Source organism: Centroberyx affinis, unplaced genomic scaffold (assembly GCF_046629955.1).
Source record: "Centroberyx affinis isolate AG114_WGS23_722 - 3 ecotype Tasmania unplaced genomic scaffold, CSIRO-AGI_Caff_v1 ptg002174l_1, whole genome shotgun sequence".
Classification (NCBI taxonomy): domain Eukaryota; kingdom Metazoa; phylum Chordata; class Actinopteri; order Beryciformes; family Berycidae; genus Centroberyx; species Centroberyx affinis.
Window position 1 is genome coordinate 19,928 of NW_027280483.1, and position 24,901 is coordinate 44,828.

A 24,901-nucleotide genomic window follows, 5' to 3' on the forward strand; every position below is an offset into this window, starting at 1 on the left:
ACAACAAGTGAGCGACTTGAGAGATGAAATGCCTGAGATCCAGCAAAAACTTACAATTCAACAACAGCAGCAACAAAGTATCAGTAAAACTTTGCAGGGAACTATTCTCACTGTCAATATGCATTCAGCGCTCCTCAATAACTCCCTGCATGCTATCGATAAGTTAGCCAAGGTTTTAGAATTTGAAGTAACGTATGTGCAGATTGTCCGAGACCTAATGCTGGACCTCCTCAGAGAAGTCAGTTCTTCTGTCACTAGCTTGAGTGGCGGAAAAATCCCTTCCTATCTGGTACCTCTTGATATGGTTGAAAACATTCTAAAACTGGCAACTACCACCACAGTCCAGACCTCTCAAGTACACCTAGCCTATAACCTCGGGAGTGCAATCCCTATCTTTGTTAATCCTCAAAACCTGGAAATAGGATTTATACTCAATCTACCTATAATTGAAAAGCAGAACATATACTGACTCAAGTCAGTATTGAATGTAGGTTTCTGGAGAGACAACATACATGTGCAAATTAAAACACCACCTATGTTAGCTTATCATGATGAAAACCCCTCAGTCTACTTCATTCCCAATCTAGACATGTGTAGCCTTACCAAGGATATCCATTGGGTCTGCCCTAGCAATCCATTCATTAGGGATACGACTGATAGATTATGCGGCCTCAAGGCCTCAACCAGAGAGCAAAAATGCCTGGCTAACATGTCTGTAAGAGATGATGTAACCGAAACCAGAGTTGAAAGAGCTGGTGACAAATGGTTCGTCAACACCCCAGAAACTGAAATTACATTATCCTACGACCGTCATGACACAGCCACTAGGATGAAAATCCCCAATCAAACAGTCTTTATCAAAGTTCCAGTCGGAGCTACCGTTCACATACAAGACACTGTCTTGCATCATCTCAGCCCAAACCAATACGACACAGAAATCGAGATGATCGATGCATTTCTCGGTCACAGTCTTGAGTTAGATTACTCCCTCCAGGAGCAGTTGCTCGCTGACGGCACTAAAACTGTCCAGTTCAGTGTGGATCAAACAGGACTCCGAACTACCCTCCTAAATTCTGTAGCCAGAAAATCATCTAACTATGGGCATTCCATTAGTATGACTGCTCTTGGACTTCTTCTTAGTGGCTGGGTCATCACTGCTGTCATTGCATACATGCTCCACCGATACATACAAGCACTGCATGCCAAAATAAACTCCCTGACTAACATTCCTGATCGCTTTAGGCATAGGCCTTGTGGGGTTATTCCTTTGACCTCCCCACGAGCCATAGCCGACCTTGAAGAATCAGCCTACTAATCTTCTTTATCTGCGGTGCCAGAGAAGTGATACCTGTTTTCATCTTCTCTTGATACTACCTCTATGCTATAGACCCTCAATGTTAGTTATGTGCCTTAAGGTCACGTTGAGTGATAGTATTTGTTTTACTCCTATTCTAGATTGTAGAAATAGCAAGGTTGTTACTTCTGCCCAGATGTGCTTCAGCCAGTTAGAACTGCCCAGATGTTTCTCAGCCTGTATGAACTGTTTAACCTTTCTGTCATCAAGGAGTGCCACCTAGTCTGGCTATACGGATCGTGTAGCCACTGTGCTCCTAAGGATTATGACCAATGCCCCAATCTCAGGACCAAGGGGGGATGTAGGAACCACACGCTCCAAAAGGGACAAAGGACCATAAAACTCCCGCCTTCAGCTCATTCAAACAAGGCCTCACGACCCCCACTTAAAACATCTGTACTGTAAGGGGTTGGGCACCGGTGGGCTCAAAGGTGTGACGTCATCTACACTATATAAACAGCTGTTTACAGTTGTTCTATCTCTTTAGACTGCGGCTCAGCTGTGATCACCAAGGAGACAACTTCTGCAGAACTTCCAGGACCATAGACTACGAGTACTAGGCCTCTGATCAAGGTTTAACCTTACTCGAACTTAGTCTGTAACTCCTGCAACGGAAGGCGCACATGCGCCAACATTACTATAAGTAATTCATCTAATCGTAACCTGCGGAACGTGAGGCGACCGGCTTCCCTCTTCCTCCGTACGACTCCCGTCGACGAACTTTGAATTCAACCGAATTCCCCAAACTCCAGGACAACTGACGAGTTGTACCGGACGGACGTTTGGCTGTGGGCCAAAAGCAACGCACCGCGGGCCCGACAATTACGCACCAGTGAGGACGACTGTGAAGACACAAAGACGCTCCAAGTAAGGCTGAATCATCTGGGCAGAATTAGATTAGCTTTATTAATAGTGTGCAACGTATATTGGCTGTGTGAAACAGAATAACCTACCTCAGTAGAATTATTGAGGACGATGTTGATTGTACCTTTGGTATATTGATTGGTAATTACCACTGAGTCGGTCCGGCTCTAAACAAGTTGGTAACGCGCGCATAACTCTCTCTCTATCTACTAACTATTCGACTGCTCTACTAATCTCCGTTGTTGGACACAACTCCATAATTTCCTTCTAGTTAACTTTGACTCCGTTTGATAACTCGGGAAAACTAAGGCCTATAACGGTCCTCGCCGTTAAGGCCTCAGTTTATGACCCTTTGTTCTTTTCCCCCTCTCTCTCTTCTCCCCCACACACATACACACATACACACACACATACACACACACACGTGCTTACATACCAACACACACACGCACACACACACACACACACACACCCCTCCCTAAACGCTCCCATTGGGGACATATATTCGTTGTTGTGTTATTCTTAGATTTAGTGTTATAGTAATTACTGTGTGTTAGAAACCTGCTCTTGAATTGTGTTAATTGTTACTGTGTGATACATCTTTAGTACAATAAATCTGATTCATTGATGCATAGTGATTTGTTTATTGTCTTCATTTGTTCATTGAAGCCATCCTCTGCTATTTGAGAATTTATAGACCTTCAACCCTTGAATTGATAGGATAACATACCTATAACACTAGGTATAGTATCTAAATCAATTTAAGTCACTTTTATCAGAATTTGGTACAATTTCCTAAAATAAATTGAAATCCCAGATCTGAAATTAAATTTTATGAGACTGATTTAATTTAACCCTGCTGTACCTACATTATTTACTTTACCAATCTGGAATTGAAGAGATGTAGTTTTAGTAATGTCTGTATTTACAGCAGAGGTTAGAAATGCAACCATTTCCATTTTCCCAACATTTCCCCTTTCCATCATGTTAAACCTGTTAAAAGCCTCTTACTGCTCTGCAGAGAGTCAGCCAGCTCCTCCTGCTTCATTCTCCTTAGGAACTGCAGTGTGAGCTGCAGAAAAGCCTCGCTGCTGCTCCTCCTCTGCTCTTCCTCCTCACTGTCCACCATCTCCTCATCCTCCCTCTGCCTCTCTAAGCATTCTGGGTAATCTGGACTCAGAACCCTGTGGAACCTTTTCAGCTCGTTTTTCACAAAGGTGACGATGTTCTCCTCAAGCAGCTGGAACAGAATAATATATGAATTAAACTTACTACTAAGATCTGGACACAAAATATCACCATCTTGCAGAAACTGAAAGCCCACTGATATAAAGAATGCAGCATGGAAACTATTATGGTCAGAATTATTGTTTTTCAGTTTCTTTGTAGCTGAAGTAAAAGGTGTTGTACATTTACACACCATAAATATGGAGTCCAGGTCTGTTTGATGCTCCTGGGCAGACTGACTACTGGGAACCTCTGACCTCTCCTGGTGGACTCTGCAGATAAAACATGATGTATTAGGTCATAATGTCTCTCACGCACGCACGCACACACACACACAGGTGATTAAATGTGTTGTGTTCTGTCATGATGAACTCCACTGTAAATGCTGCTCTGATTATTGGATGTGATGTTTTGAAAGACAAAACTCAATCGAGTATATATGAGGAGGACCAATTCTATATTTGAATGTGAATGTGACAACAGCAAAGCCAGTTGTTACCATCAGTTTAAAATAATGATCTTTGATCCATCGAGTGGTGTCCATCTTTAAACAGAATAAGTTCCAACATAGACTGGTCATTCTTCATGGACACACAGCTGGGTTCAGGGGAGTCTGGAGAGGAGTGGAAGAGCAGCAGGGTGGGAAATGGCTTGGTCAAAACCCTCACCATCCATGGATGGATGAGAATCATGCAGGGTAAAGCTAGCTCTTTTGAGTTCCTATATAAAGCTCCGTCATCTATCTCTTTTGAGTTCCTAGATAAAGTATGTGCTGAGGGGCCCTAGTGTTCTGCTTGTACTGTATGTGCCGAGGTGTCGGGGGGCCCTAGGGATCAGCTCGTACTGTATGTGCTGAGGGGTCCTAGTGATCAGCTCATACTGTATGTGCAGACTGCTGAAGTGTTGGGGGGCCCTTGGGGTCAGTTCGTACTGTATGTGTCGAGGTGTCGGGGACCCTAGGGTCAGCTCGGACTGTATGTGCCAAGGTGTTGGGGGCCCTAGTGGTCAGCCCATACTGTATGTGCAGACTGCCGAGGTGTCGGGGGGCCCTAGGGCTCAGTTCGTACTGTATGTGCTGAGGTGTCGGGGGGCCCTAGGGGTCAGCTGGTACTTTGTGTTGGGGGGCCCTAGTGGTCAGCTTGCACTGTATGTGCTGATGGCCATGGTGTGTTCAACATCCTTTGGCAGTCTCGGGCCGTGGGGCTTGAGGGTTCGGAGGCCCTTGGCTGTCCGAGGGCCCGGGCACTGGCCCCACTGGCCCAGGCCATCATCCAGCCTTGAGCCACAGTAGCTTGTGGATACCCCAAAACTACCAGGAAGGCACCAAAAAGAAAAGTATTAGCACACCGAAGTGTAATAAAGTTTGAAACTTGATGTACCTCATGCTGCTCTCTTCCCACTGAATGATTTCTCCTCTCACTCTTTTGTTCTCTAAACAAATTCCCCCTATCTTTCGCTTTAACTCTCATCCTGCTCCCTCTTACACAATTGTTCTAGGATAACAGGAATATTATACAGACACCAACGCCCTATTGGTTTACATTATGGAGACAGTGAAGCTATCTGTGTCCTTATGAAGAAGACGATTTTACTTTCTCAGTAATTCTAACATTCCAATGACTTACTTATTTTCAGAAGGATGTTCATCTTTAAATTTTATCGGGTCCAACATAGACTGGTCGCTCTTCATGGACACACAGCTGGGTTCAGGGGAGTCTGGTCTCTCCTCCTGGTTCCTGATAGAAACATATTATGAAGACAGTGAAGCTATCTGTGTCCTTATGAAAAAGACAATTTTACTTTCTCAGTAATTCTAACATTACAATGACTTACTTATTTTCAGAAGGATGTTTATCTTTAAATTTTATAGGGTCCAACATAGACTGGTCGCTCTTCATGGACACACAGCTGGGTTCAGGGGAGTCTGGTCTCTCCTGCTGGACTGGGCTTCAACACAACAGAGACAGAGCTTTTACTCTGAATAATGATGCTGTAATGATTTCACTGCTGAGCTCTGAGATGGAGAACAGTCATGGACAGTTAGAGATCCTCATCTTACCTCTTAGCTTTGGTCCGGCTGTCATGTTCCCCAGACAGAGTGGTTTTAGAGGGAGGGAGCCCCTCCTCTCTCTCCTCAGACAGACTCATAGTACAGCGAACACCTTTACACAAACACACTGGGCTGATTCATGACAACAAGGTTTCCATCACAGGATATTTTATTTCAAGGGCTGATTCTTCCTGTCAGCCCCATGTCACATATACAGAGTGTACGTAATACTCAGACCACCTGCCCTTTACATCAAATACACTGACCAGCTTCATCTAGAAAGGATTTTTAAGCCTCTGGGACAACTGAGACATGGACTGAGCAAAAGGGAGTTGAGTGAAAGGAAGTGTATTTTAGTATTGGCCAAGTGTTTTGTTCACTTGGTGAATCAACAGTGGAAGAAATGAACTTAAGTCAAGCTTATCCAAGCTGTCAGACTAGTTCTGAGACTTCCTGCATATTTCACCCAATGAAATGAGATTACAATCTAACTGGCTCTGATTTTGGTTTCCACTAAAAATACTACATGTAAAACATTTACACTATGTTAAATTTGCCCTCAGTGTCAGGTAATAATGTTGACAGTTATGGCACAATTAATTCTGATAAATATTTAGATCTGCAAAACATTAAAAGCACATTTCGAAAGACTTTAGCACCATCACCTCATCCCAGTCTACAGTCATCCAGTTATGCAGCACAATGTAGGACTCTATTCATCAAACATGTATAATGATCCCTGGTAGGGTCTTTACCTGGTGAACGCACATCCAGATCAAATCAAAGAGACTTTCTAGCTTCATCTGTAGAAGAAACACTGAGAGAGAAGACGCTGTCAGTCCTGGGTGTTTGTGGACATTTGATATGTGGCCACATCCTCATAACTTCAAACCAGTCTAACCTGTAACCACAAACCAAGTCTGTGGCAGAGAAATCCCCGATCAGGTAATGTAGTTCTACTATTTGTCCACTAGATAGAGTACATCAGATATTTATAATATTGAGACTAAGAACCAAAGGAAAAGTGAATGAGCTTTTGTGAAGTCACTGTTAGGTATTCTCTAAAATAGAATAAGTGAGGTAAGTGTGAATAAATCCTGTTTCACTGACTTTTATCAGCTTAAGTTACAAGGACAAGACAAGTTACTACTACTACTACGTCTGTTACTACTCCTACTACTATCACAACTACTACTTCTAAAAATCATACTAACACTAATAAATAAAATAGTAATCATATCAACTATATGTCATAACACTTTAAAACTACAATAATTGATTTAATGAATTATGTGATTTGCAGTCATTTGAAAAAGTATAATATATATACTGTAAATCATGAAGATATTTTAAATTCCAAAGCATGAATTCAAAACAAGTTCACAGATGATTAAAATTTGCAGGGAAAATGAGAATATAATAGGTAAACACAAGTGATATGAAAGCCTGTCAGTAAAATGTGTTTTCTGATCTGATCTGCAGTGTGACGGTGACTTCACCAGCCTCCGCTCCTTACGCAGGACCTTCCAGAGCCCAGGAGCCTAGATGGTAAAAAGGCCCTGTGACCTTTGACCTTTAGCCCAGACTTCAGAGTGTCTAGGAAGACACTGAGGTCTCTCCCCGGCCCGTCCATCTCTGCTGACCAGGTGAGGAGGGAGCTGAGGAGGCTCCATCCCAGCAAGACTGTGGGTGCTGATGGCACCTTGGACCCAGGGTGCTGGAAACATTGACCAATCAGCTGTGAGGCTCCTGCAGCTTCTCTTCAACCTCTCACTGAGCCTGCAGAGGGCGCCACTGCTGCAGACAACATCCTGTATCGTCCCCATGTCGAAGAAGGGCAGGTCCGGCATCCTGAAGCTGAGGAGGAGAGGAGAGGAGGATTGAAGCCGTCTGGTGAAAAATAACTCTGTTTTCTCTCTTTAACTGTTAATACATTTCTCTTTTTTTTGGTGAATTAGTGTCTGATACAGTCTGATACACCACTAGTCACAACATGTGACATGTGTGTTTGTCCTCCATATTATTATTGTTGTAGCCCAGTTAAATTTATCATAAGTTTGTCCTCCATAGCAGCACAACAGTGATGAATCTTTTAGTGAATTTAGCATGTAGACAGCTTTCTCACTTTTTTTTGTTTACATGCCATTAATATTCCAGTATTATTCTGGATTATTTCATTTTAGAGTTGGCACGTGTAAATGTCATTTTCCTTTTAGAAAAGCTTGCAATTTTTAGAAACCTCCACTAGCTTTATGCTAATATTAGCTAAGGCATGTAAACATCTTCTCCAGTTCACAGTTGGTTTTTGCTGTCAGTGTAAATTTAGTTTCCATGGTAATACAGGATATTCTGCTGTTTCATGTATGAATTTTCTTATCAGGATATGAATACACATATAAACAGTTTTGTCAGCAGTTTGACTAACAGCCATATGAGCATCATGAATACTTTGCGCATGTAAACATGCGTAGGACCTACTGTTTTATACCAGTCACTTTCTTGTCAGTCCAGAATGGGGGCGCTGCTGATCTCTGACAATAAATGTTTCCTGAAACTGCCCTTCATAAGAGTACAATAGCACAATATTATCTCCTGTAGATCACCTATATACTACCACATTTATCATTTTGCTGCTATATCAGCAGGAAAATAGATTTTTGAACAGACTGCTCCTTTACTTTCAGAGTAGAAACAGAAAGCAGAGCAACAATATAAAAGTACAGAAAGCCAGCCGACCTGCACACATGCTGTAGTCAGCAGAATCCAGCAGAGGGCGGCCTCACTCCACACAAAAACCTCATCCAGAAGAGAACAGAGAGCCTGCCGTTATCCCAAATGAGACTTTGACAAGGAGATGAACTCCAATCCAGAAAACTGAGCATGTTAACACTCTCACTGTCAGCACTCTGGACTAAAGACAGTTTGTTCAGGCTGGAATTTATTGTTTCAGCTTTTGATCCAAGGACGATCAGTCAGTGATAGATAGATAGATAGATAGATAGATAGATAGATAGATAGATAGATAAAATTCAAAGCCTTTCTGTTCCAGTTTGTTTTTTGGGGGTTCAACAGTTAAAAGCAGCTTAGAACATACAGAAGAAACTACAACTACACCATCTAAGTAACTGAATGTGTGCTGCTTTGTTTTAATAAATAAAACTAAATACACACTTAAAATTCCTCAGACCTGGTTTCAACATCTGCACTCCACCATGGTCCACACTGGGGGAAAAACAAAGGGAAAATGAGAATATACCCACAGACTGTATGGGTTGTAGCTGCTGCGGTAGCGGGTCAATCACACCTCACATTAAATCAAAGAACGCTTGCGCTAATTGGCTGCGAGCAAAACCGTACAAATAGTAATTTTTTCGAATGCAGCTATCGTTTGACTGGAGAAGTTACATAATTACATAAGTCAACAAATTACATTTAAAACAATGCTTGCTTGAAAAGAAGAAAATCAAACAATGTTCATTTAACTTTATTTCTGGGAAACAACTGTAGAAAACAACAAATCTCTTGGAGTGGAGAGATTAATTAAATACCAAATAAAACAAAAAGTCCAAAGTGAAGATATTTTAACCTGTCAATCATCAAAAACAGATTATTGATTATTTCTATAATTTATTTCCAAATAAAATCCACGTTCCTGTACATGTGTGCTGTTAAAACCCAGTTCAGTTACCCAAAACACAGAATACACTCTATTTACAGACTGATGTATTGTTACAGTTTGTTTCCTTGGACCCAAATGCAGACACAGACAAAAAGTGGATGGAAAAGGAAAAAAGGTTTATTGGAAGGTGGGTGGTTGGTTTGGGGGAATGAGACGAAGAAATGGGTTGAGGCAGAAGGCAGCGAGGTGGAGTGGTGTAGGTGATCCGGACCGAGCTGGCTGGCGGGCAGACGAGCAGATGAACTGACAGGCTGGCTGGTAGACAAGCAGATGAGCAGGCAGACAGGTGGACAAGCAGATGAGCCGACAGGCTGGTTGGAGTGGCATGGGCAGGCAGAGAGACACACAGAAAAATCCTGGACACAGGAGAAGCACGATTAGGTGACAGGCACGAAGGAACACAAGAATAAAAATCTGATGTGAGAGTGTCCGAGAGAGTGTCTACCACGACTTAGGCGGAACAATCTGGTGGTGAGTGGATGGAAAGCCGGGGGTGATATACTGTGGGCTGATAAGATGATGGGAAGCAGGTGAACAAACTGGAGACGAGCTGTTTGCAGGCAGGTGTGTAGGACAAGCTGCACTGGGAGCCAGGAGAACGAGGGGAGACCACACCCACACACAAACAAGACAGAGAGAGAGACAGACAGGGGAGCACTGGGAACACAGGGAAAGGGAAACACAAGGAAAACACAAGGGCTAGGCTGGGACCATGACATGGATCGTGTTTGTTTACTGTGAAATGAGAAGTAAACTTATATAACAATACAAACATTGCTAATATTCTGTCTTTAAGTGTTAGTATGTGTGTGTGTGTGTGTGTGTATGTCTGTGTGTAATCCTGTCCAGAGTGAACTATCATTTCAGCAGCTGTCTTTGGTCAGCAGTGTGAGTGTTTCTCTACACAGCAGGAGACTCTCCCTCCTGTATCTAACACAGAGACATAGAGGAACCAGACCAGCACCAGAACCCAGGGTAGAGTGGTTCAGTGAATGTGGAGTGGAAGGTGTGGATGTGGGTCAGTGTGTCAGAGGAAACTCTGTAGAAGGACAGAGAGCCAGCAGGCCAGTCCAGATACACTGCTACTCTGTTAGAGCCAGAGGAGAGGGGGGAGGGTATGTCTGTTCTTCTGTTATTGTGACAGACAGTGTAACTATCATCATAACAGATCAGACTCCAGGACATTCCATTGCCTCCAAGCCTGTGGTTTTCACTGTCGCCTCTCCTATTGATTCCTCTGTAAGTCACTCCTATACAAAGCTCTCCTTTCCTCTTGACCTCCCAATAACAGCAACCAGTCAGACCATTTCTACTCAACAGCTGTTCCCAGTAGTAAAATCTCTCTGGGTGATCAGGATGTGGCTGCTCCTGTAACACCCTTGTGACCTTTCTGTTGTCTTCAGACAGGAGGAGGTTTCTGTGTGCTGTGTTTGGGTCCAGAGTGAGTTCACAGGCATCTGATGGAGAGAACGAGACACAATACAGCTGCAGCTTTTTATCTAATAGAACTATTGTATTTATTATTTGTTGATTTATTGTCAGTTTGACAATTAATTTCTTCACACTTTCATGATGAAGGAATGAATGTGAACTGCTGTGTAAATGAACTTTCCATCTGTAAGAGCCATTTATACAGAAACTACAATACATTTAGGTTTTATATATTCTGTTATAAAGATGTAGACAATTCTGTATTACTATTATTTTCTAACTTTTATTCAGTTGGTGTAACAGAAATTACGAAAGTACTTCATCCATAAAACTATTTGTGTTAAATTAATGCTTCTCACTCTTTGGTTCATAATTATAGAGAAACATCATCATGCTTGTTTAATTTAGTGGAGAGAAGAAGCTGCTGAGCTTCGGAGCAAACTAATGAAATAAATAGTAAAACAAAGATCATGGAGTAAAGAATGTTTTTGTAGTCACACATCAGCTAAATGTTTCTTGGGGGTTCAACAGTTGAAAGCAGCTTAGAACATACAGAAGAAACTGTAACTACACCATCTAAATAACTGAATGTGTGCTGCTTTGTTTTCATGAATAAAACTAAATACACACTTACACTTCCTCAGACCTGGTTTCAACCTCTGCACTCCACCATGGTCCACACTGGGGGAAAAACAAAGATCGTCCAGAGTTACTCATATCCACCATTATAATGCCTGCGGTGGAAATTTAAACTTTCCTTTGCAGCACTTAAATTAATAGCTAAGCTGAGCACAAATCTGTTGGAATTTTTTGAAATGGGCCAAAGTGTGAGGCTTATGTACGGTGGCCCTGAGGGTCAAAACACAACGACATTTCACAAAACACAACTACATTTCAGAAAACACAACGACATTTCAGAAAACACAACGACATTTCACAAAACACAACGACATTTCACAAAACACAACAACATTTCACAAAACACAACAACATTTCAGATTACGGAAAAGGTGGGACAACACTTCTTGTTTGTGATTGGACAGAACCTAAGTCCCTGGCGACAGTTCAATGTCATTTCCTGTTTCTATATCTCAGCAGTGTCTTTGCACACATTTTAAACTGAGTTTGAAAGGATGGAAGAAGAGATTGAAATCATAAGGGAATATTTTAACAAAGGACATTCATATGATGTAATTCTTGATATGCTTTCAACATATCATGACATTAAAATGTCCCATGGAACCGTGAAAGCACGCTTGAAAGAATTAGGACTGAGGAGATGGGCGGCTCCTCTTCAACAAGTGACATCAGAAGGGCCATCTTATCAAAGCTGTGGGACCTGGACAGATGTTTGGATACAGAACTATGTGGTTGACTTTAAAGCAGAAACATGGCCTCTGTTAAAAGGGAGACGGTGATGCGAATACTTCATGAACTGAACCCATGGGGAACCTTGTCGCGGACAGGTTGTAGGTTTATTAGATGCACGTACTATTCTATGGGTCCAAATTACTTGTGGCATGTAGACGGGTATGACAAATTAAAACCGTTTGGCATTGCGATATCTGGCTGTATAGACGGGTTCTCCTGCAGAATCATGTGGCTCAAATGTGGACCAACAAACAAACTGTATTAGAAGTGTTGGCGTAATACAGTTAATAAAGTTGTTTTTTATTATTTCAGGGTTGTTGTTTGTTGGTCCACCTACGACCTACGACGTGTCTGCGACAAGGTTCCGCGTGGGTTCAGTTCACGAAGTATTCGCATCACCGTCTCCCTTTTAACAGAGGCCATGTTTCTGCTTTAAAGTCAATCACACAGTTCTGTATCCAAACATCTGTCCAGGTCCCACAGCTTTGATAAGATGGCCCTTCTGATGTCACTTGTTGAAGAGGAGCCGCCCATCTCCTCAGTCCTGACAAATATGTGAAATCAAAAATTATGATTTTGGTATGTATAGCCACATGCCTCGACAGTTCTCTCTGCAAATTTTGTTTTTTTACCTAACACTAAACAATATTCCTCAGCTTCTCAGTCTGACAGACAAAATTGCTGCCAACTCAAACCCCTCTATTAGACACTGCCTCTGCCTGGCAGCAAGCCTCTCCATACCTGAGAGTGTCCAGTCTCCAGTGTGGATCCTCCAGTCCAGCAGAGAGCAGCTTCAATCCTGAGGCTCCTGGATGATTGTAGCTCAGGTCCAGCTCTCTCAGATGGGAGGGGTTGGAGCTCAGAGCTGAGGCCAGAGAAGCACAGCCTTCCTCTGTGAGCAGACAGCCTGACAGCCTGCACACACACACACATGCACACATACACACTCTAATTCTAGCTAGTTCTAGCAAAAACTGTGACCAGCCCAAATACAAATAGTCGATCACATGATCTGCTTTGTGTTTTGATTTGGTCCAGTTTGAGAGTTCTCAACTGAATTTGTGACAAAATCTTAAAAGTCCTTTCTGGTATTTTAAGTCTCAAGAACAGAGGCACCGAGGAGAGGAAATACTGAAATCTAATCAGGGAAAACAGTTCACAGGGTCTAGAAAGTAGAGCTAAATGTTGGTATCATAATTGGTTTGAGAAACACATGGACAGAAAAATCCAACACAGGTTAGGTGTTTATTGATTGACATTTATCTGAATGTAAAGCAGGATTTAACTGGTCATGTGTTGAACAGGTTGAGGAATCCTGACCTGAGAGTTTCCAGTCTGCAGTGTGGACTCCCCAGTCCAGCAGAGAGCAGCTTCACTCCTGAATCCTGCAGGTCATTGTTACTCAGGTCCAGCTCTCTCAGACTAGAGGACTGGGAGCTGAGAACTGAGGCCAGAGCTTCACAGCTTCTCTCTGACAGCTCACAGCCACTCAGCCTGAAGACAAAGAACTTGTAAATTGTATATAATTATTTTCTCATGTGTAGAAAAGATAACATTATATATTTAATATATCCAATGATCTATGAATGCTCTGCCAAGGAACCGCGCCTGGTGCTGCCACCACAACAAGGCCCTAACTCTCTAGCCAGACTCTTCTTCTGTGGTTCCTCGGTGGTGGAACGAGTTACCAAACTATTCGATCCGCAGAGTACCTCTCGATCTTTAAGAAAATGCTAAAGACACCCAGCTCTTTGGTGAACACCTTCTCACCTGATGGACTGTGTAATCCAAACAACAACAAAAAACTCTTTATCTGCCTCTATGCACTCCTGTTGGACCAGAACTTAGCTTTATGGCACTTATTCTCTTTATTCTCTCCTGACTAGATCCTTGCTTGTGTTGTATTAAAATCTCATATGTACATCGCTTTGGATAAAAGTGTCTGCCAAATGGGAAATTGTAGAATTGTAGAACCTACAATAATTTATCAGAGGCTTTGACCACTGGCAGCAGCCTCAGAAGAGCCTCCTCTGAAGCAGAGTATTTCTTCAGGTCAAACACATCCAGCTTCTCTTCTGATGACAGTAAGATGAAGACCAGAGCCGACCACTGAGCAGGGGAGAGTTCGACTGTGGAGAGACTTCCTGATCTCAGGTACCATTGGATCTCCTCCACTAGAGAAAGGTCATTCAGCTCATTCAGACAGTGGAACAGATTGATGCTTCTCTCTGGAGAGAGATTCTTCTTGATCTTGTCCTTGATGTACTGGACTGTTTTCTGATTGGTCTGTGAACTACTTCCTGTCTGTTTCAGCAGGTCTTTTAGGAGAGTCTGATTGGTCTCCAGTGAAAGGCCCAAGAGGAAGCGGAGGAACAAGTCCAGGTGTCCATTTGGACTCTGTAAGGCCTTGTCCACAGCACTCTGGTAGAGGTATTTTAGTTTAGACTTGTCTTTTGATGGTGTAGACCACCAGGATGGTGACTGTGGTTCTGACAGAAGATTGACACCAGTGTTGATGAATGACAGAGAGACATAAACAGCAGCCAGAAACTCCTGAATGCTAAGATGGACAAAGCAGAACACCTTGTCCTGATACAGCCCACACTCCTCTTTAAAGATCTGTGTGAACACTCCTGAGTACACTGAGGCTGCTCTGATATCAATGCCACACTCTGTCAGGTCGGCTTCATAGAAGATCAGGTTGCCTTTCTCCAGCTGCTCAAAAGCCAGTTTTCCCAGAGATAGGATCATCTTCCTGCTCTCTGTAGTCCAGAGTGGATCTGTCTCAGCTCTCCCACGATACTTGACATTTCCCTGTTTGGACTGAACCACCAGGAAGTGGATATACATCTCAGTCAGGGTCTTAGGCAGGTCTCTTCTCTGACTGGTTTTCAACACATGCTCCAGAACTGTAGCAGTGATCCAGCAGAAGACTGGGATGTGGCACATGATGTGGAGGCTTCGTGAAGTCTTAATGTGGGAGATGATTCTTCTGGCCAGCTTCAAATGTCTGAATCTCTTCCTGAAGTACTGCTCCTTCTGTGGGTTAGTGAAGCCTCTCACCTCTGTCACCATGTCAACACACTCAGGAGGGATCTGATTGGCTGCTGCAGGTCGTGTGGTTATCCAGAGGCGAGCAGAGGGAAGCAGTTTCCCCTTGATGAGGTTTGTCAGCAGCACATCCACTGAGGCTGACTCTGTAACATCAGTCAGGATCTCGTTGTTCTGGAAGTCTAGAGGAAGTCGACACTCATCCAGACCGTCAAAGATGAACACAACCTGGAACTTGTCAAAACTGCAGATTCCTGCTTCTTTGGTTTCAGTAAAGAAGTGATGAAGAAGTTTCACCAAGCTCTCGGAAAGTGAACGGAAATGTGAACTGTATATCCTGGTTGGCTTTGTCTTCAGCCCAGTCCAGAGTGAACTTCTGTGTTAAGACTGTTTTCCCAATGCCAGCCACTCCCTTTGTCATCAATGTTCTGGTTGGTTTGTCTCTTCCAGGTAAGGGTTTAAAGATGTCTTCACATTTGATTGTTGTTTCTGGTCTCACTGGTTTCCTGGATGCTGTTTCAATCTGTCTGACCTCATGTTCATCATTGACCTCTCCACTCCCTGCCTCTGTGATGTAAAGCTCTGTGTAGATCTGATTCAGAAGTGTTGGGTTTCCTGCTTTAGCAATCCCCTCAAACACACACTGAAACTTCTCCTTCAGGTTAGATTTGAGTTCATGTTGGCACACTGCAGCAAGAGTTTCTGAATGAACAAACAACAAAGAACATCAATAAATGGATGTTATATTAAATGTGAGAAATGTGAATATCTCCTGGGAAATGTGTTCATTTCACAAATGTGTGGTATCTATTTATCTCATTTTGGATGGGTGGAAAAACTGTTACTGACTGTGTGTGCAGCTAAATCTGAAAGGCAACGTTTGGTGTGTTGTTGTTTTTTATATAAACCACTCTGTTCAGCATTTCACACCCACATTAACAAATCAATAATTTAACCAGATTATCCATGGGGATTTTGCTCATTTACCCTCCAATGTGAAACTAAAGTAGTACTGTACAGCAGAGGTTAGAATTGCAACCATTTCCATTTTTCCAACATTTCCCCTTTCCATCATGTTAAACCTGTTAAAAGCCTCTTACTGCTCTGCAGAGAGTCAGCCAGCTCCTCCTGCTTCATTCTCCTCAGGAAGAGCAGTGTGATCTGCAGAAAAGCCTCTCTGCTCCTCCTCTGCTCTTCCTCCTCACTGTCCACCACCTCCTCATCCTCCATCTGCCTCTCTAAGCATTCTGGGTAATCTGGACTCAGAACCCTCTGGAACCATTTCAGCTCGTTCTTCACAAAGGTGACAATGTTCTCCTCAAGCAGCTGGAACAGATTAATACATAAATTAAACTTCCATACTAAAATCTGGACACAAAACATCAAGCACCATCTTGCAGAAACTGAAAGCTCACTGGTCTAAAGAGTGTAGCATGGAGAGTATTATGGTTAGAATGGTTGTTTTTCAGTTTGTTTGTAGCTGAAGTAAAAGGTGTTGGGGTTTTTTTTTACACACCATAAATATGGAGTCCAGGTCTGTTTGATGCTCCTGGGCAGACTGACTACTAGAAACCTCTGACCTCTCCTGGTGGACTCTGTGGAGAAAACCACAGAGGAAACTCAATCAACAGAGTATGAAGGCTCTGACCAATTCTATATCTGATGACTGTGAATCTGACAACAGCAAACCCATCAGTTTTCATCATCAGTTTTAAATAATTACTTTTGCTCAATAGATTGGTGTCCATCTTTGAACTCAGTAGGTTGATTCATAGACCTGTCACTCTTCATGGACACACAGCTGGGTTCAGGGGAGTCTGGTCTCTCCTGCTGGATCCTGATAGACAGAGAGGAAGATCACCAGGGTGGAAAATTAACTTTTTAGTCAACCAGCCACAGTAGCTTGTGGATACCCCAAAACTACCAGATAGGTATCAAAAAGAAAAGTATTAGCTCACCAAAGAGTAATAAAGTTTGAAGCATGATGTACTTCATGCTGCTCTCTTCCCACTGATTTATTCTCTCACTCTATTTGTTCTCTAAACAAATTCACCTTAACTCTTATCCTACTCCCTCTTACATGATCCTTACAGGATAACAGTAATATTATACAGGCCCCAATGCCCTGACCTTTCCACTGGTTTATGTTAGTTGCTTGTAATTTTTGATGATCTAGGAATTAAAGTTTAATTAAGTAATGTTGCCTCTTTTCCATGATCAATACGGAGAGCTAGATTAGTGGTGACAGTGGATCCCAGAGCAGCTGATGTTGGAGGCAGACTGATGTGGATGGGTGTTTGCTGAACAGTGGAAATGTTCTACATCTACTACTGCATTAAAGACACTGCAGAAACACACAAATCCACCACTTTAAGTAAAAGCTGGAGCACCCTGATAAAATAATAGATGAAAATAAAAGTTTTACATTTAAACTTCTCTCAAGTGAAAGAAACATCACTAAAGAAAGGAGTGAAAGTATTCAAAAAAGTAATCAAAGTAAAAGTAATTCATGTCCAGGAAGTTTTCTATGTTCAACGCATTAACCTCTGTAGGTAAAGCTGAAAAGATCAGTGGTCCAGCTCTGCTCCCTCTGACTGCTCTCTATAAGTTCGCTGATATTAAACTGGAACATTTTTAGCAAATTATTACATTTTCTGTGCCAAATGTTACAAAGTAACTGCATGTGTCATTTACACAGAATGGTGTAAAAAAAAAAAAACTTAAAACAGGATATTTGCTTGTAAGTGTAATCAAGTAAAGTGCCCTAAACTATCCAACTATTTTAAATTCTTACCTTTTGTCAGTAGAGTGTTGTCCATGTTTGAAGTAAATACAGTCCAATATAGACTGGTAGCTCTTCATGGACACACAGCTGGGTTCAGGGGAGTCTGGTCTCTCCTCCTGGTTCCTGATAGAAACATATTATGAAGACAGTGAAGCTATCTGTGTCCTTATGAAGAAGACAATTTTACTTTCTCAGTAATTCTAACATTAGAATGACTTACTTATTTTCAGAAGGATGTTCATCTTTAAATTGTATAGGGTCCAACATAGACTGGTCGCTCTTCATGGACACACAGCTGGGTTCAGGGGAGTCTGGTCTCTCCTGCTGGACTGGGCTTCAACACAACAGAGACAGAGCTTTTACTGAATAATGATGCTGTAATCATTTTACTGCTGAGCTGAGATGGAGAACAGTCATGGACAGTTAGAGATCCTCATCTTACCTCTTAGCTTTGGTCCGGCTGTCATGTTCCCCAGACAGAGTGGTTTTAGAGGGAGGGAGCCCCTCCTCTCTCTCCTCAGACAGACTCATAGTACAGCGAACACCTTTACACAAACACACTGGGCTGATTCATGACAACAAGGTTTCCATCACAGGATATATTATTTCAAGGGCTGATTCTTCCTGTCAGCCCCATGTCACATATACAGAGTGTACGTAATACTCAGACCACCTGCCCTTTACATCAAATACATTGACCAGCTTCATCTAGAAAATATTTTTAAGCCTCTGGGACAATTGAGACATGGACTGAGCAAAAGGGAGTTGAGTGAAAGGAAGTGTATTTTAGTGTTGGCCAAGTGTTTTGTTCACTTGGTGACTCAACAAGGGAAGAAATGCACTTCAGTCAAGCTCCAAGCTGTCAGACTAGTTCTGAGACTTTCTGCATATTTCCCCCATTGAAATGAGTTGAGATTACAATCTAACTGGCTCTGATTTTAGCTTCCACTAAAAAAGTACAGGTAAAGCATTTTTAGATAATGTCAATTTTACCCTCAATATCAGACATTAATGTTGAAAATTATGGCACTCTAATGAATATTTAGATCTGCAAACAAAGAAACACATTTTCAAAACACCATCGCCTCATTCCAGTCTACTCTACAGTCATCCAGTTACAGATAGAACACAATATGGAACTTTATTCATCAAACATTATAATGATCCCTTGTAGGGTATTTACCTGGTGAACTCACATTCAGATCAAATCAAAGAGATTTTCTAGCTTCATCTGTAGAGGAAACACTGAGAGAGAAGACGCTGCTTTTTCTCCTTCATCGGTCCCGGGAGTCTGTGAACATTTGACCTGAGGGTGCGGTCACATCCTCATAACTTCAGATTCAAAGTCTAGAAACATCAGTATGATGTCAAACCAGCCTAACCTGTTGCCACAAACCAAGTCTGTGGCAGAGAAATTCCCGATCAGGTGATGTAGTTCTACTATCTTAATATCAGTCCAATAGATGGTGCACATTGACCAAATCAGATATTTTTCTTATAGAGAAGAACCAAGGGAAAAGTGAATGACTTTTTGTAAAGACACTGTTAGGTGTTCTCTCTAGTGGAAAAAGTGAAGCAAGTTTGAATAAATGCTGCTTTCACTGAGTTTTATCAACCAAATGACAAGCAGTGTGAGTCTGAAATCTGAGATCTGTATAGTTTATCTGTCTAAAGAACACCTACGACAGTAAAAAGGCCCTGTGACCTTTGACCTTTAGCCCAGACTTCAGAGTGTCTAGGAAGACACTGAGGTCTCTCCCCTGCCCGTCCATCTCTGCTGACCAGGTGAGGAGGGAGCTGAGGAGGCTCCATCCCAGCAAGACTGTGGGTGCTGATGGCACCTTGGACCCAGGGTGCTGGAAACATTGACCAATCAGCTGTGAGGCTCCTGCAGCTTCTCTTCAACCTCTCACTGAGCCTGCAGAGGGCGCCACCGCTGCAGACAACATCCTGTATCGTCCCCATGTTGAAGAAGGGCAGGTCCGGCGTCCTGAAGCTGAGGAGGAGAGGAGAGGAGGATTGAAGCCGTCTGGTGAAAAATAACTCTGTTTTCTCTGTTCAACTGTTCATACATTTCTTTTTTTTTGGTGAATTAGTGTCTGATACAGTCAGCCTAGATAAATCTCACATGTTGTGACTAGTGGTGTGTTTGTTCTCCATATTAATATTATTGTAGCCCAGTTAAATTTATCATAAGTTTGTCCTCCATAGCAGCACAACAGTGAATTTAGCACGTGAACAGCTTTCTCACTGAGTGTGTTTACATGCCATTAATATTCCAGTATTATTCTGGATTATTTCATTTTAGAGTTGGCACGTGTAAATGTCATTTTCCTTTTAGAAAAGCTTGCGATTTTTAGAAACCTTCACTAGCTTTATGCTAATATTAGCTAAGGCATGTAAACATCTTCTCCAGTTCACAGTTGGTTTTTGCTGTCAGTGTAAATTTAGTTTCCATGGTAATACAGGATATTCTGTTGTTTCATGTATGAATTTTATTATCAGGATATGAATAAACATATAAACATTTTATCAGCAGTTTGACTAACAGCCATATGAGCATCATGAATACTTTGTGCATGTAAACACACGTAGGACCTATTGTGTTATACCAGTCACTTTCTTGTCAGTCCAGAAGGGGGCGCTGCTGATCTCTGATAATAAATGTTTCCTGAAACTGCCCTTTATAAGAGTACAATAGTACAATAATATCTCCTACAGATCACCTATATACTACCACATTTACCATTCTACTGCTATATCAGCAGGAAAATAGATTTTTGAACAGACTGCTCCTTTACTTTAAGAGCAGAAACAGAAAGCAGAGCAACAATATAAAAGTACAGAAAGCCAGCCGACCTGCACACATGCTGTAGTCAGCAGAATCCAGCAGAGGGCGTCCTCACTCCACACAAAAACCTCATCCAGAAGAGAACAGAGAGCCTGCCATCATCCCAAATGAGACTTTGACAAGGAGATGAACTCCAATCCAGAAAACTGAGCATGTTAACACTCTCACTGTCAGCACTCTACTGGACTAAAGACAGTTTGTTCAGGCTGGAATTTATTGTGACAGATAGATAGATAGATAGACAGACAGATACATACATACATACATACATACATACATACATACATACATACATACATACATACATATAGAAAGAAACACACACATACTGCAGCGTAGACTTTAAATAATAGTAAGGTGCAAGGTGGCCCCAAAAAGTGCTACAAGGATACCCTGAAAGCCTCCTTGAAGAGCTTTGGATTTGATCTGAAAAGCTGGGAACCCCTAGCTCAGGACTGACCTGCCTGGAGAAGAAAAGGAAGGTGCAGTCCTCTGTGAGAGCAGGAGAAGCTCCTCTGCTATGCTGAAGAGGCAGCAGCGCAAATCTGCCAAGGAAGGACTTGTGGCTGCACCTCAGAGCTCTACATCCTCCCTGACCTGTCCAGTGTGCCACAGAGAATTCCGGGCTCAGATTGGTTTGTTCAGCCATCTGCGCACTCACCAAAACCCAACTAAATGAGACGTGCCATGGTCATCATCAACTCTGATGGACGAAAAAGAAGTGTGTGTGTGTGTGTGTGTGTGAAAGGAAGCTCAGTCATGCTGTGTGTAATATTTGGAAATATTCAGTCAGATGCTGTTGCTCGCGCTATGCAGCGTGATCAATAATTACAAAAATAAGCTTCAATCCTGTAGGGCTGAAACAATAGTTTCACAGGTTTTACAGGTTTGAAGCTCTAGTGATAATAATAATAATTGTCTTGTTTTCCAAGGTGTGAATGTTTCCCAGCAGTCCCATGTTCAATCAGACTCTGACCTCTAGTGGCCGCTCTGCTGTACTGCAGCCTGACCAACAAACCTCTGAGGGGAATCATCAACCAGCGGGTCTCAAACTGGGGTCCGGGGATCCCCAGGGGTCCTTGAGGGGGTCAAGGGAGTCCCCAGTAAAATAAGGAATAGTTTAGTTTCACTATGATGTAAATTCATTAGAAATTATCCCAGTTAGAGAAAGTAATTGTTGTAATCCCAGATTTCACCACTCTTATCTCCCCATGAACAGTGCAGACACTTCTACAGTTCAATGCTAAATCAAAAACTAAAAATGTCTAATTTTTCTTTCAATATTCCTTTACTTATTTACTACTTTGCTCCCGATTTATTTAATAGTATTAATTTATCTATTGAATGGTTTATATTGTTTTGTTCTTTCTAAACTTTTTTTGGGGTTTCATTACACTATATTATTATTATGTATGACTGTCATTAAGGGAGACACTCCATAAGCCCCTCTGTGTTTCTTTGGTCTTCCTTGCATATACTCTTTATGATGTTGGTATACATTATGGATATTTTGTTTGAACTACTCTTTTGTGCTAAATAAATAAAAAATAAAAAAAATCCCGACAATATGGGTCTCTCTTCATATAAAATATATTTGTTTATTCGACAGAAACAATTACATATTAAAGTCAACAAATTACATTTAAAACTATGCTTGCTTGAAAAAAAGAAAATCAAACAATGTTCATTTAACTTTATTTCTGGGAAATGATTGTAAAAATCAAGATAGATGTTTATCTTGGAATGGAGAGATTAAATAAACACCAAATAAAACAAAAGTCCAAAGGGAAGATATTTTAACCTGCAAATCATCATCAAAAACAGATTCTTGATTATTTCTTGTTAAAGAAAATAAAATGTCCATGTTCCTGTACATGTGTGATGTTAAAGCCCAGTTCAGTTTCCCAACACACAGAATACACTCTATTTACAGACTGATGGATCATGTTTGTTTACTGTGAAATGAGTTGTAAACATACATATATAAAAATACAAACATTATTAATATTCTGTCTGTGTGTGTGTGTGTGTGTGTGTGTGTGTGTGAGAGAGATCCCGTCCACTGAACTATCATTTCAGCAGCTGTCTTTGGTCAGCAGTGTGAGTGTTTCTCTACACAGGAGTTGACTCTCCCTCCTCTGTCTGACACAGAGACACTGAGGAACCAAACTCAAACCAGAACCCAAACCTAAACCCAAAACTAGGGTACAGGGGCTCAGTGAATGTGGAGCGGAAGGTTTTGAGGTGGATCAGTGTGTCAGAGGAAACTCTGTAGAAGGACAGAGAGCCAGCAGGCCGGTCCAGATACACTGCTACTCTGTCAGAGTCAGAGGAGAGGGAAGGTATAGCTGTTGATCTGTTATTGTGACAGGCATAGTAACTGTTACCAAGGCAGAACAGACTCCAGGACCTGTTATTAAATCCAAGCCTGCAGTCATCACTGTCTCCTCTCCTTCTGATTCCTCTGTAAGTCACTCCTATATAAACCTCTCCTTCCCACTCAATCTCCCAGTAACAGCGACCAGTCAGACCATTTCTACACAGCAGCTGTTCCCAGTAGTCAAATCTCTCTGGGTGATCAGGATGTGGCTGCTCCTCTCTCACCTCTGTCACCTTTCTGTTGTCTTCAGACAGGAGGAGGTATCTGTGTGCTGTGTTTGGGTCCAGAGTGAGTTCACAGGCATCTGATGGAGAGAACAAGACACAATACAGCAGCAGATTTTTAACTAATAAACCTGTTGTGTTTATTATTTGTTTATTAACAATTTGACAATTATTTGACAATTAATTACTTAACACTTTCATAAACACATTGTGTCAGCCATCCTCTTCATTCACAGTAAATTAATGACATACTGACATACATACTGCTGTGTAAATGAACTTTCCATCTGTAAGAGCCATTTATACAGAAACTAAATTAGATTTAGACAGTATTTTGTTAGAGAGATGTAGACAATTCTGTATTACTATTATTTTCTAACTTTTATTTGGCTATTTATACAAAATGCTTCATTCACGAGTTCAGACCACACTAACAACAGAATGCGGTTTGAATGTTTTAGGTTTTTGGTTAACACGGATTGTGATGTTTGGTCATAGATGATAGCTTCTCCTCAGATATGGGTGAGACATTGACTGTGGTGTGGGGAAGGCGTCGGCAAAGAATCCGCCGTAGCTCCTGGGCTCGGCAGATTCCCTTGAGGACCCAATGAAAGAATTGAGAGAGAGAGAAAAAGAGAGAACAGAGGGAGGGGTCATGGAAGAACGAGGACAAACAGGGGTGCAGGGCATGTGGCCCTGCTCCTGAACCTCAGCTAATTAGCTCCAATTCACAAGCTAGGACCACACCAACAACAGAATGCAGTTTGACAATTATTCAACAATTATGTTAGTTTGTATGTGTATGTTAGTGCAATTGATAGCTTCTTCTCGGATATGGGTGAGACGTTGACTGCAGAATCCGCCGTAGCTCCCGGGCTCGGCAGACCCGCCTAAACCTTCCTCTTAAAATAGAGATGACTACAACAAACAAAGATCTTTCACATCCAAGCAGATGACTTGGATCACATGCTCTAGAACTCTACTGCAGGAAGCTGTAATAGCGGCTCCAATACGACAGGAATGGCCGGAGAAGTGGTTTGGTCTATGGTTGAGGCAGTGAATTGAAGAAAGCGAGCAGGAACATGGCTTCCAGGGTGCAGGTATTATGTGGGTTGCTGTAACGGGATCGAATAGTGTTGATACAAAGGGAGAGAAGATCGGCTGGGGAGATGACGGGAAGGTGGAACGGACTCCTGATGTTGGAGACCTCTAATGAGCTGAGTCAGAGTGAATGAGTATGGATTTCTTAGACCATTTGTGTCCCTGTAGAAGAGCAGCAACGACAATGGGGTAGATTTCATAAAAAGCAGAAGAGGGGCAACGAGAGCTTTGGGAAAATGGGTTGAATTCTGGAGGCCATTCTGCTGAGAACTATCTCCCTCTGCAGAAACCCAAAAAACAGCAGAAGGGGCAGCATCACTGTAGAGCTGGATGTTGTCTGGATGATGGTCATTGCAAAAGAAAGTTATGCTGTTGCAGTTGGTGAGGTGTTGCCATAGACGGAGTTCAGCTCAACAGGAGCTCTCAAGGGTAGCGGTGTCAATGAGTGAGGATGCTGAGGATGAGTGTGTTAACAGGTGGGAAATGAAGGAACACCCTTGTCGGATAATACAAAAAGCAAAATTGAGGTGACC

General features: G+C 42.1%; 1 protein-coding gene across 3 annotated transcripts in view; it reads right to left on the reverse strand.

Moving 5' to 3' along the window:
- The window catches only part of LOC139654940 (NACHT, LRR and PYD domains-containing protein 12-like), a 53,651-nt gene that overhangs the window by 15,778 nt on the left and 12,972 nt on the right, over positions 1–24,901 (reverse strand). Inside the window, exons 2-7 of one of the 3 annotated variants that reach the window (XM_071532215.1) lie at positions 18,255–18,357; positions 18,033–18,146; positions 17,822–17,935; positions 16,751–16,864; positions 16,544–16,622; positions 3,230–3,458 (exon numbers count right to left, since the gene is read on the reverse strand). In XM_071532215.1, coding sequence (XP_071388316.1) covers positions 3,230–3,458; positions 16,544–16,622; positions 16,751–16,864; positions 17,822–17,935; positions 18,033–18,146; positions 18,255–18,343 — 739 coding nt within the window. In that variant the 5' untranslated portion in view covers positions 18,344–18,357. Of the gene's footprint in view, positions 1–3,229; positions 3,459–13,296; positions 13,471–16,543; positions 16,623–16,750; positions 16,865–17,821; positions 17,936–18,032; positions 18,147–18,254; positions 18,358–22,298; positions 23,348–24,901 lie in introns of those variants that run through there. The other 2 variants (XM_071532214.1, XM_071532216.1) reach the window with 2 other exon arrangements.